Consider the following 13,322-nt stretch of genomic DNA (forward strand, 5'->3'; position numbering starts at 1 on the left):
GGTGGTAGGTTCAAACCTGACCCCAGCCAAAAACTGCAAAACAAACAAAATAATAGTAAGGACTTGTAAAACACATGAATTTAATCTAAGGCTATAGTTGGTTGGCCTGTACTTTGAGACCTGACTCATGCTGAACTAATCAGAATCCTTTCCATGGAAATTTGTTTATTTGTTTTCAAAATATTAATTAAGGGGGTACAAGTGTTTTTGTTACATGAGTATCTTGCATAATGCTCAAATCAGGGTTATTAGTGCACCCAACAGCAGAATAGTGTTCATTTTACCCACAAGGTAAATTTTAATCCCACATCCCACCCTCCCCAACCTCCCTACTTCTTGGTTTTTGATGTCCTTTATATCACTTTGTACCCATCTGTACCCATTTATTAGTTTCCACTTATTAGTGAGAACATTGCTTTCACTGGGAGTTCAAAATCAAGGTTAGGAGACTTTGACTCACAACTAAATATTTCCAAACAGAGAGAATGTAAACTGCCATTTTTCCATAAAATAGCAGAATGAAGATGGAAGAGAGTATAGAAAATTCTCTGCATTCTCTAGAGAACACTAAAGCCTGGTATAGTTCATAAGCAGTACCTCTATCCTTGGTTTCTGAGATCCTATGTGTACTAATTTCCTCTTTATTTATTTATTTTGAGACAGAGTCTTACTCTGTTGCCAGGCTAGAGTGCCATGGCATCAGGGTTCAAGCGATCCTTAAATTCAACTCCTGGGTTCAAGTGATCCTCCTGCCTCAGCCTCCTGAGTAGCTGGGAATGCAGGTGCCTGCCACAACACCTGGCTAGTTTTTCTATTTTTAGTAGAGATTGGGTCTTGCTCTTGCTCAGCTGGTCAAATTCTTTTTCTGTTTTTTTTTTTTTTTTTTTTTGCAGTTTTTTGCCAGGGCTGGGTTTGAACCCGCCACCTCCGGCATATGGGGTCAGCACCCTACCGCTTTGAGCCACAGGCGCCGCCCCTGGTCAAATTCTTGAGCTCAAGGGATCTACTGCTTTAGCTTCCCAGAATGCTAGGATAATAGGCAAGAGCCACAGTGCCTGGCCAATAAATTCCATTTTAACTTTAGAGAACTGTCTGATTTTCAGTGTCATTAATTAAACCTTATATAGGGTTAGGCAAAATTAGATCCCATAAAATGCATAAAACTTTATTTTCATTATATTAATGATATTTATTCAACACCCACTTTATGTCATGCATTCCACAAGGTGCTGGAGATATAAATTCAGTCCCTGCCATTCCATACATTACAGTCTATAAGGTAGATTTTAGGTTGTGAGACAAGTGGTTTTTAATCACATCCAGAGCCAGTTCAGCCTGAGTCAAGCACTCATCCCTGAACCAGTCAACAGTCCCCAGACTGTTAGGGTCATGTAAGAACATTGACTCTTCCACAAGAGGTGGCCTGGGGAGAAGGGATCTCAGAATATAGAGTTCTCAGAGAAAAGAAAAAACAAGCAGTATCTACTAAATCCTTCTAAAACATTTCTAGAAGGGAAATGTCAGTTCCAGACTGGGATGACAGCATAATCTGGAAAGGAGGGTTGGAGAGAAGACAGAGGACTCAAGAAAAACTTAATGCATTTACATTATTGGAACACAAAGTTCCATAGAATCAAGTTCAATTACCAATTTTTGAAAAATCAAGGAACTTATTAAATATTTTTCTGGCCAATAAATTTTTTCAAAAGCTTATCTTTAATTTTCTAAAGTACATAAATAATTATACATTTATATATTTCTATATATGAGTATGTGTGTGTATTTATGGTTTATTTTTTGATTGAATTTTAGTTTTTCTTTTGCTCATATTTCTGAGTTAGAATATGGTTTATATTTTGGAAGGGGGTCTTGACTACCCTTTCTCTGTTTTCTCCTGTTCAAGAACAATCTGCCCCCCATACCTGGCCACAAAACAACTGACATTAATAGCCTAGTGTGTATCCTTTCATATATACACATGCATATACAGGTTTTATTGTTAGATTTACAAAAATGGAATTTTACTTTTCTTTGTTGTTGTTGTTGAGACAGTGTCTTACATTGTCACCTTCGGTAGAGTGCTGTGGCATCACAGCTCACATCAACCTCCAACTCTTGGCCTCAAACTGTTTTCTTGCCTCAGCCTCCCAAGTAACTGGGACTACCTGTGCCTGCCGCCACAACACCCAGCTATTTGTGTGTGTGTGTGTGTGTGTGTGGTTGTCATTATTGTTTGGCAGGCCCAGGCCGGGTTCGAACCCACCAACCTCGGTATAGGTGTATGTGGCCGGCACCCTAAGCACTGAGCCAAATTTTACTTTTCTTACTCAACAGTACCTCATGGAAATTCTTCTAAGTTAACTTATGTAGGTCTATCTTACTTTTTTAATGGTTTCATAACATTACATATGTGGATGTTCCATAATATATTTAGTCATTTCCTACTAGGTATTTGCTTTGTTTCCAGATTTTGCCACAACAAACATTGTAGCAATAAAAATTCTGTGTTATGTGGGCGGTGCCTATGGCTCAAGGAGTAGGGCGCCGGTCCCATATGCCAGAGGTGGCGGGTTCAAACCCAGCCCTGGCCAAAAACCAAAAAAAAAAAATTCTGTGTTATGTGTATATATTAGTGTTGTTTTTATAGGAGTGATTTCCAGGGCCAATGAATATAGTATTTGATGTATTGGTCCATGATTCTGCATCTTTGTAGTCATAACAGAGACATCAGCCCCCTTGGCAGGTCCAATTCTGTGCATGGGTTTTGAAATTGATCTTGGAATTTCAGCTAAAAAAAATCTATCTCCTCAGCCCTAATAGTGAGTCTGCGAGCAAAATATACTGTTTAATAAATCTTTTCCTGTTTGAACCAACTAGAGAGGAGTCTGTTGTCTACCACTAAAATCCTAGCTGATCCGATGTAGTGTTTTAAATTTTAATAAAGCACAGTAAAAATATTTTGAATAAAATGCCATCTGCATTCCAGATCATGATACTCTCCTGTCCTTAGTAGAAAAAGGGCTTTGGGTTACTTCTCCAGAAAAGACAAAAGATTCGTGCAAATCTCTTGATGATTTGCTTAGCAGGAAACTTTGCAGGATATATTCAACTAGAGAGAACTGCTTATCTTTCATCAGTGTTACTGGACAGTGAAAGCCCCCCAACACCATGTAGCTCCCCCTTCCTTTGTAAATATGAGAACCCCCAGGAAAAAACACCTTCTTCGTTTCTTTCCTATTAGGCAACCATGCACATTGGTCTCCTGATGTTGGTTGGTTGCTTTGGGGTACAAATGAAAGGAAAGAGAAGCAAGCCACTGTTTTTTTAAACCACCTGTATCAGGGATGGATCTCATTCAGTAGCCACAAAAAAGATTGGTTTGAATACTTTGCCCCCTTTTTGTATTTTTCCCGAAACTTTTGTACTTAAAAAGAATCATTTGAGGATGGGAATAAAAAGCGAATCAAATAGTGCATCCATGTAAATAATTTATTTCGACACAGGTATTGTTTTAAATTTGCACCTCGTAATACATTTCACACCCACAGAACAGGCCTGAGAATAATGACATAAAAGGAACATTTGAGAAAGTTTTAACCAAGTGCTTACAGCTTGTTTGTTACAGAAACACAGAATGGCCAATCACAAAGAGCCAGTAAGTGGCAATACATTCATAAATTCACTTGAAAAGTAAAATATTTTACATATTTACATTCTATGTTTAAATGAGATATTCTGAAGCACTATTATTAACAATGAACTCTTTTCTTTTTTTTTGTAACCTTCAGTACAGTGCTGTGGCATCATAGCTCACAGCAACCTCAAACTCTTGGGCGTAAGCGATTCTCTTGCCTCAGACACCTGACAAAATGCTGGGGTTTTTTTTGTTGCAACTGTCATTGTTGTTCAGCTGACCTGGGCTGGGTTTGAACCCATCAGCCTTGGTGTATGTGGTGGGCGCCGAGCCTTAACGATGAACTCTTAGCAAGAGGGCCTCTTTAACCCTCTGGCATTTAGAGGAGGATATTGATTTTATAGTTTGACAGTTTGATTCTTTTTTCTTTTTTTTTTTTTGCAGTTTTTTTTTGCTGGGGCTGGGTTTGAAACCGCCACCTCTGGCATATGGGGCCAATGCCCTACTCCTTGAGCCACAGGTGCCGCCCCTGCCAGCTTGATTCTTATCTTCTCTATAAGCTAAGCAGACTTTCTTTCACCACCTTCAGTATAGATATTTACATCCTACACAAAGTAGCTTTTATTAGCTTATCAGCAACCAGGCCCTTGTTAGTAGCAGTTTGAATTTTATTAACATCAATGTATTTACAATGTAAAGGTAAATTATTTAGAGGGAAGTCTCCAAAAATTCACACAATCTCATTAAAACATATTCTAAATGGACTTTACAGTACAAAATGTATTTTAAGAAGTCTAGTATTTAAACAAGTTAATAATTTACAAGGTACTTATAGGTATCGATTCCCCCATGATTTACTCCATTTACATGAATATTTATATTAATAATGATTATATCTTTTAGAAAACAAGTTATGAATATAAAAATGGCTACTGTAAATTACTGTTGTTATACCAAAAATGAACACTAAAATGTAGCAGTTTGTATGTTAAAATACATAGAAACTTGCTAGACTTCTTTAACAAAGTGCTTTATGAAAGTATAAAACTACAAAACGTGCTATTTTCATGAATTTTCTGTTTTCCTGGTTCTTAAGCCAGGACAGCAAGCAAAGATTATAAATAGTGCAACTGAGCATTGACCATCAATTACTTTTGGATTCAGACAGTAGATTCCAAGGCAGAGAGTCCAGGCCCCAAAGCGATTTTTCATCCTTACCTTACCTACTGCCACAGCCTAAACTCACTGAAAATAAGCTAACTTCATTTTATCTTTTGTAGCCTCCATGTAGCTTCAGAGTACATATTGAAACAGACCTTACATGCTGATCATTAGAAAAATTAATCTTAATATTAAAATATTAACTCGAGTATCTTAAAGTCACATAGAAACAGGTTATAGTTTGTAAAAAAATTACTTAAATAATCAGATAAATAGAAAAGGGGTAGAATTTAAAAACATACATTAAACAGAATAAAATGTTATTCTTTATCATGTGAATCTGAGTTCAAAAGTTTACAACAGTTGATTTAAAATCTTATTACCAGTCTTTGAGCTTGAGATTGGTCATAGCTTGAAATTTAAGGAATAGCTTTCATTTTAGTTACTTCATCATTAGTTTTTTTTTTTCTCTTTCTGGCCATTTACCACCTCCGGTATATGGGGCTGGCGCCCTACTCCTTGAGCCACAGGTGCCACCCTCATCCTTAGTTTTGAGTTGCAGGGGAAGAACGTGAACTAGCCCTGATGTTTTGTTTCTCAGCAAGGCAAGAGAAACTTAACCCTTGCTTTGCCTCAGCAAGGCAAGATTTGGAGGAGAACCTTTCATTTCTATCAGTTTCAGATCTCTATACACCCACTGTTAATTTTAATTGATATGGAGAAAACAATGGAAAATAAAATTAGGTCAGGCAGCAAATATAAACCAAACAAGGTAAAATCCACTAATGCTGAGGATCCTAACACTGAGATATAGGACAGTGCTTCCTGTAGTGCTAGCAAATTATCTTCACGGCCATCTATTGGTCTTTATCCTGAATTAGGAGAGAAATCCCCTGATGTTTTGCACAACAACTTAAGAGCTGGGAAAGCCAAATTATCGGTGGTTATCAGAAGTAATTTACTCTAGATAATGTATTGAAAATTTTATGAGAACATGCCTTTAGGAGCTCTGCCTTAGAATTTCTCAAGGGTTTGGTAAGTGATCCTGCAGAGAAGCTTGTGCATCCCGGGGTATCAGATCTGACTTGACTGCATTTTAGGGACTGGTTAAGGTTCCCCCTTGATACTTAGGACTAAAATGTCCCACTTGAAAAAAAGTGTTCTATCCTGCAAATAAAGAGTGTGGGAAAACAGATAGCTCTGGGGAAATACGAAAAACCAATTGCTGAGAGTAAAGATAAGTTTGTCCCGTGAAGAGATAACTACTTAGCTTCACCCTCATTTGTTCCCTTCTTAAGCAGAAATTTTGTGGCCATGCAACCATGTATGGTCAGGTTGCCTGCCCCAAGTCTCTGCCTCAATTAAAATTCATCCCTTAATAATTCAGCCAGTCCCCACAAACTGTTTCAGAGGAATTCCTAAAAGCACTAATCTTCCATTGGCTTACTAGGGATTCAGCCTCTCATCTATAACCTTAACATGTGCTTTAAACATGTGCCTTTGGGCTCCACAAAGGATGTAACAGGATGTTCTTATGAAAATTCCTTTATCTTGGTGGCACCTGTGGCTCAGTGAGTAGGGCGCTGGCCCCATATGCTTAGGGTGGCAGGTTCAAACTCAGCCCCGGCCAAACTGCAACCAAAAAATAGCTGGGCGTTGTGGCCGGCGTCTGTAGTCCCAGCTGCTCGGGAGGCTGAGGCAAGAGAGTCGCGTAAGCCCAAGAGTTAGAGGCTGCTGTGAGCCGTGTGACGCCACGGCACTCTACCTGAGGGCGGTAAGGTGAGACTCTGTCTCTACAAAAAAAAAAAAAAAGAAAAAATTCCTTTATCTTTGTTTGAAAGAAAAAAAAAACACCTTAAAACTTCGGAATGTTGATGAGTCAACAGGCTGATAATATTTACTCCATTGTTATTGCCCTATCTTTTGTTTAATGTCAAGAATATAGGTGTGCACAGAAAGAGACAAACTAGAGTTTTGCAGTTATGTTTGGTGATTAATAAGTTTGCATGGGCCTGGGATGTTAGGTCAATAAATCACAATAAGAGATGTAAAAATGGAAAAGGGGTAAGTAAAGCAGAAAGCCAGATGGACAGTGAATTAGAGACTGAGTTGCAGGGAGGTGGAAAGGCAGGCCCAGAACCTACAGAGAGAAGAAACAGCAGAGAATCCCTCCAAGTAAGTATTAAGTAGTCTAGAATTCAGGAAGTGGGTATATGGAATGTGGAGGAAAAAAGGAGAATTTGGGTTATTTCAGAGCAGGTACTGCTAAGATTTGATCTTTTAAATCTGTCCTTCCCATGGACACATTCCCATTTACTCTTTATTTCTATGACAAGCTTTTTGTGAAAAGGTAATGAATTTTATTTTAAAAGCCTCACAGTTCTGACTCTTTATCCTTTTCATCCAGATAGTATTCATCATCTGTGGTTGTGTCTGTGTCACAATCTGAGTCCACTGGGTCGTCCTCATAGATATTAAGTGGTTCACTTGGGGATAAGCCACCCTCTGGCATTGGTCCACTAGTAGAATTTGAGCTTAATGACTCAGATGGGTTGGAAGGGCTAATCATATCATCTTTTAGGAAGCCAGGGTTCTTAAGAAAACTTGGTTTCCATAATCTTCCTTGCGTGAGTGACCTCTTTACATTTTCCAAGAAAGCTAACTGCTGTTCTTTCCCAAAAATCCCGTAGTCAATAGGTCTGGATATAGACGTGGCAGACTTGGGAGCTGCTTTGGCCTTACTGCTATACAAAGCCCAACTTTCATTTTCATCACAGGTAGAAAGCTCAGAAAAAGATTTGAATCTTCTACTATACCCATTGTTGACAGAGAATTCATTCCTAAGGGTCAGTCCTGTCAGGGCACTGTCAATAGAAGTGCTTTCAGAAAAATGGCGCTCCCTGCCTTTCAGAGGAAGACTCTTTCTTAGCAGATCCCCATGCACATTAATGCTTTTTAAGCTCTTGGACCGATAGAGGTGCGGCTCAGATTCCCACTCCAGAGTTGAAGCACTCCTGTGTTGATGCTGTGAACTGGCCCCTAGGATGCTTATTCTGGGTTTCTGTTTAGGCTCCAATGGACAAGGAGAGCTTAGCCTCCTCTGGTGGTCAGAGAAATCTGCTTCCCTGAGGTTGGTGAATGTGAGCTGGGCTGGTGCTCCCAATTCTTTCTCCAAACTCTGGGCTACTGTTACAGCTTTAGAATTCTCATGCTTTGGTGGTGATTCTGAGGTATTTCTAAACTCATTCTGACATACTTGTGAAACGCTACTAGGTTTCTGACTGCTAAAAAGTGCAGAAGGTTCTCTGTTGGACATTACTGTGACCTGGAGAGGGTTCTCAGAACTCCTGACGTTCATTCCATCATCACTCAACCTGCTTTGCCCTATGGCCTCTGCAGACTTTGGAGTAGGCTCAGGGGACGGTGCGCTGCACTCTGGTGTTCCAAGAGATAAATGGCCAAAGCCAGACGTGTTCCCAGTTTGGGGGAAGATAGTAGCTACATGTCTTCTGGGGCTTAAATCTTTAGCAGAGAATTTTCTGCCTGCTTTAGATATGGCTGTGAATCTGTGATTAAACAAAGATCTGTTTTCCTCTTTTTCTAGATCATCTGAGAAAAACTTTTGCATTTCATCTGTAGCCTCCCTGCTGTCTGTCGTCTTTACTTCCTGACTTCTCTGAGGTAATTCTCTGGCTTCAGACTGTGAACTCTCTGGGTCTGGCTCACCTGACGGAGCCTCCTCAACAAGCTGTAGGTTTTGCAATGCTGGCATAAGAGCAAAGACTTGGCTCTCTGAGTCAGAAAGTGTTTCATTACTCGTTTTTTGGCAGTTGGTTCCAATTTCCTCTCTACCTTCCCTAGGCTGCGCTGTATTAGAGCTATCAGCTATAGCTCTGGCCGTGTGGTCCTTCTGAGGAGACCTCCCATTTCTTGAAGATATAATGGCTATGCCACAACCTGCTTGTTTCCCAGAACTTCTGGTGTGGGAATTTTCAATATTATCTTCTGAATGGGCCGGGAGACTAGAGGGACCACTGTTACCTGAATTACTGGATGGTTGACAATTTTCAGATTTTTCTTCTTTAATATTTTTTCCCTGAAGCATCAATAAAGTATGCAGGGTTTCACTTCGCAACTTTTCCCCTCTTTCTCTCCCACTTGGTGAAACACCTAGAGGTGTTTTAGCTAAATTATCTGGGAAAATCTCTCTAGTCTTAGATTCATTTTTATAAAGAGAAATATCTTCCTCAGCAGGAACCATTTCCTGCAATGTAGGCTCTGAGGGCCCCCTAATTGGTGACTGTAAGATGGTCCTATTTTCAGTGGTGAAAGAAAGACAATGACTGTTCTTCTGAGCAGATGTGACCAGCGTCAGGAGATTCTCAGGTGGAGGTGTTCCTGACCGCTCTTGTGTAGAATAATTTGGGTTGTCTTCTTCTAAAGCATTAGGAAGTGTTTCAGTCTCCACCTGAGGTGATTCTATGTGTGAATTGGCATTTTGGGCATACCGTTGAAGGAGGTCACAGAATTTTTTGCTGGGTTTCCTTGGTAAAGTGTAATATATTGAAACTACCTCAAGACATTTCACATTATCTTCATCACCAGAAACAGAAAACATACTAGTAGTCTTAAATTTATGCAGTGTTTTCCCACTTTCTTTTCCTGACAATTCTGAACAAACAGGTGAAGGGTCTTCATTTGAAAGGGAAAATGCACTTGTCTTGGAGGCAGCAATTTTACCATTCTCTTCAGTGCATTCTTGAGAGTGTTCTGTTTGGTGGTGTCTTTGGGTTAAAGAACAGTCTCTAACAGATAAGTCACTCTGCACAGGTTTAACGATTCTCTCCCAAGGCCTGGGTGTTACAGTGGGAGCATCTGTGTCTGACACCAGGGACTTTTCCCCTTCATCTCTCCCAGTTGCGGCAGATGGCTTCTGTGAAGGAAGTGACGTAGCCCTGTTGATGAGGAAAGGAAGAGGTCCTTTTCTAACAGAAGCAGATCCAGTGATTTTCATACGTTTCATTCTTGCTGTGACTTCGGATACTACTGGGACTGAGTCTGAAGTCACTTTAGAACAACCACTCACTGACTCTGGAGAACTGGGACAAAATTTGTTTGATGTGCCCTTCACTATTGGATCTTCCACATTATTTTTGACTTGGAATGGGGGTGGCCCATTCCTAAATGAAGCACCCTGTATCTTACTTCCTGACTGCCCGCTGTTTATGAGAAAACTGGTTGATTTTCTTGGCAAAGTACAATAAATTGTGTCCAGCTTAGAAGCTTTGGAGTTGCTCTGATTCACCTCAGTGAGGCTGCTGCTATCACTCGCAGGTATTGATGGACTTTCTGTTTTGTTTGACTTTTCAATGCAGGATATGCGTCGTCTTACTTTTCCTTTTCCCTTTCCATTCCTGAAAGGAGAGTGGGAAAGGCACTTGCCGTCGACCTCTTCATCACATGTGGCCACGTGACTATCATGACTCTGCTGGCTTTCTGAGGGGCTGACAGCTAAATGATTATTTTGGTTCTTCCTTGAATTCTCTCTTTCTTCTTTTTCTCCCAGAGATGGATCTTTGTCTAAAGGACTTCTGGAGAACCCTGTAGTAGATGGAACCACAAGAGCATCAAAGAAAGAATTATTTGATGGTGAGGAATGTGTTAGTCCCACTAACGAATCACATGAGATCTTGTGGCCAGCAGCTGACCTGCCACCATTGGTAGAATGAGTTGTGGCACATTGTTCTCCCTCAGCCTCTAAAATAATTGGCTTTTCTGGAGATTGTGCCTTTTGATTAGCAGTAGGTTCAGAGCACCAGTGGTTATTTGCAATAATGCGTGAAATACCTTCATTTCCTACCGTTAATGTCTGGTGACAATCTTGATTTGGCCTGGAAAAAGATGCAGTTCCACTTTCCTGAATGAAAGGAAAGGGAGCTGCCAGGCCAAATTTTCTGTCTCCAGTAAACCTCTTATCTTCTTTATGTTCATTGGATTTATTTTTGTGTGATGTGTACATTTTGGGGCTATCTTTTCTGGAAAAGACTCGGGGTGACCTTTTTGAACTCATTGTGTCAGATACATTAAAATTAAACCTGCTGCTCTTGGCTGAGTCCTGGGAGAGGGGATTTTGAGAATCAGGCAAAGGGTTAGAGGTTACTGTCTGTGAAACAGGTTGAGGTATTTCACCTGTCATGTTTGTCTGGTCCACCGTGCTTAGCTGTCTGTCATCCTCCGAAAAAGATTCATTTACTTCTTTCTCATTATTCACTTCTGTGACCAAGATATCAGGCTGACTTTCAGCAAATGATGAAGAATCAACAGAATGCCTGTTGGTGACGGTGACTTCTGTAGGGCTTCTTATTTGGTAAGTGGCGGGCTTATCAGAGATAATTTTTTGCAAAGTGACCGTGGGATTCTGAAAATTGGGACTCTGAGGATTCCCTTTGCCATCAGGAATCTGGGGAAAGGAAGATTTGAATGAGGATGCCACAGTCTGAGCAATTCCAAATGAGTCAGTTTCTTTATTTATATGTACTTCCACAGGAGAACTGCCCTGTTGATATTCCAACCCACCAGATCTGATGTGATAGCTGGAACCAGTCATGGAGCAAACGTTTGGTTTGCTGAAATGAGGAGTCACCTGGCTCCGATTATCTTGTGATAGCTCCATGCTCTCCAAGCTGGATGCCTGAAAATCAAACTGCCAGGGATGTGGCTTTTCTTGGCCTCTAGAAACATTTGTTCCATAACCAGAAGAAAATGATTCCCAGTGTTCAGAAGAAACACTATGGCCATGACAGGCTGATGTACTATTTGCTTCAGTGGAAATCATTTCAAAATCTCCATCAGAAGTGAAGGATTTCCTTCTTTGACGAATGTCAGACCAGGAAGAGTGTTCTTCCTGATGGCCCCCAAAAGGACTTTGTCCAAATCTCTGTTCTCTGCTTCGTCCAAAGGTATTCCTAAAGAAAGACCTGGCAAATGGGTTGTTTTGATGGTAGAATGGCACATTCTCTGAGTTCTCAAATGTGTCAGCAATCATTGCATTGTCCGTGCGGGCATTTAAACTAACACCTTGGTAAACATCCTGTGAATGGTACAATCCATATCTCCTATTCTCCTGGAGACACCTAGGGTACCTATACTGGTCAGCAGGGTCAATTTCCATGGGTGATGGTGCTGCCCTGCACTCCTCCTGGGTCTGTCTGTCTCCAGAAGAATCTACTCTATTCCATATGATGGATGATAAGGGAGTTCTCTTTGGGCTCTGTTGGTGCCTTGGTGGTACAAATCCACTCTTGTTCTGAGTTGTGGATGGAAAATGTAAGCTTTTTGTTGTGAAACGGCCTGTGGCTGGGAAGGCTGATCGCTGTCTGCTGTCAAAACACAGAGACGTACTACCAAAAGTATTCTTTTGCACGTAATCTTCTTTTAAGATTCTGGGCTCTCTTGTCCTGTACATGTCATAAATTGTCCTCGTCCTAGAAGAAAAGGTTTTAAAACCTTCCCTAGGAGTTCTTGGTCTTAGGATGTCATAGATAGACATATTGGAAGTTTCACTGTAGTGATTTTTATGCCTTCCTGTGATATTACCATGTCTATTCCCAGTGGAATAAAAATCACTGAACTGTGTTCTTGATCCACAGTTGAGGGGTGTTCTGGTATTCACTGTGCTTGAAGCTTGTTCCTGAGCCAGTTTGCTATCCAGATCATCTAAAACTAAAAGAAGAATACGAATTAACTATTTTTTGTATATGATTTTACAGTTTAATAATTTGAGTTGTTGAGTGGCCCTGTTCAATACACATTACCATTTATAATTTTATTTTTACCATATTATCATAAACATGATGACATTAATTTAATTATATTTTTAAGATAGTCTTTTAAAAGATAATAACAGAAATTTCCTTTTCATATTTTTTCAAATCATACTTTTTTGAAGTAGATCTTCAATAATGCCTTAGGTACAAAAAGCTATATTTTTTTCTTACAGTGAATTTCAATTATCATTTATTTTAGTGCATTTAAAATATACTGAATTTTTTAAAGATATGGGCTCATAATAAAAGGGAATTAATAATGCAGATTGTAGTATTGGTTCTACCACTGCATAACTAGACAACTGTAATTAAACTACATCTTTTTGTTTCTTTGATGTCACTAGGTTGCTATATTTCCACATGGGATTGTAAGGGAAATGAGAGTCTGTAATGGCATATGATTTCTTAATTGTACTTTTTTGGGTTTTTTTTGTGGTTTTTGGCCGGGGCTGGGTTTGAACCCACCACCTCCGGCATATGGGACCGGCGCCCTACTCCTTGAGCCACAGGCGCTACCCTCTCAATTGTACTGTTAAGAAAACAGCAGTAACATCAAAAGTTTAACACCTAATTTATAAACATACTTAGTTTATAAACTAAGGATAGATTTGAGAAATATATGTAGTTAAAAGCTCTATACAAAATAATTAAACACTATGCTAATGATAGATTATTTTTCCTGGAAAAATTAAAACCCATTA

The 13,322-nt window shown here is 39.8% G+C and overlaps 1 protein-coding gene across 5 annotated transcripts in view; it reads right to left on the minus strand.

Moving 5' to 3' along the window:
* Positions 1 to 3,481: 3,481 nt before the first annotated feature.
* The window catches only part of EXPH5 (exophilin 5), an 87,779-nt gene continuing 77,938 nt past the window's right edge, over positions 3,482 to 13,322 (minus strand). For 4 of the 5 annotated variants that reach the window (XM_053594809.1, XM_053594808.1, XM_053594812.1 and 1 more), the window contains one exon: positions 3,482 to 12,517. In XM_053594809.1, coding sequence (XP_053450784.1) covers positions 7,170 to 12,517 — 5,348 coding nt within the window. In that variant the 3' untranslated portion in view covers positions 3,482 to 7,169. The remainder of the gene's footprint in view (positions 12,518 to 13,322) is intronic. The other variant, XM_053594811.1, reaches the window with a different exon arrangement.

This window comes from Nycticebus coucang, chromosome 6 (genome assembly GCF_027406575.1).
Source record: "Nycticebus coucang isolate mNycCou1 chromosome 6, mNycCou1.pri, whole genome shotgun sequence".
Taxonomy (NCBI): domain Eukaryota; kingdom Metazoa; phylum Chordata; class Mammalia; order Primates; family Lorisidae; genus Nycticebus; species Nycticebus coucang.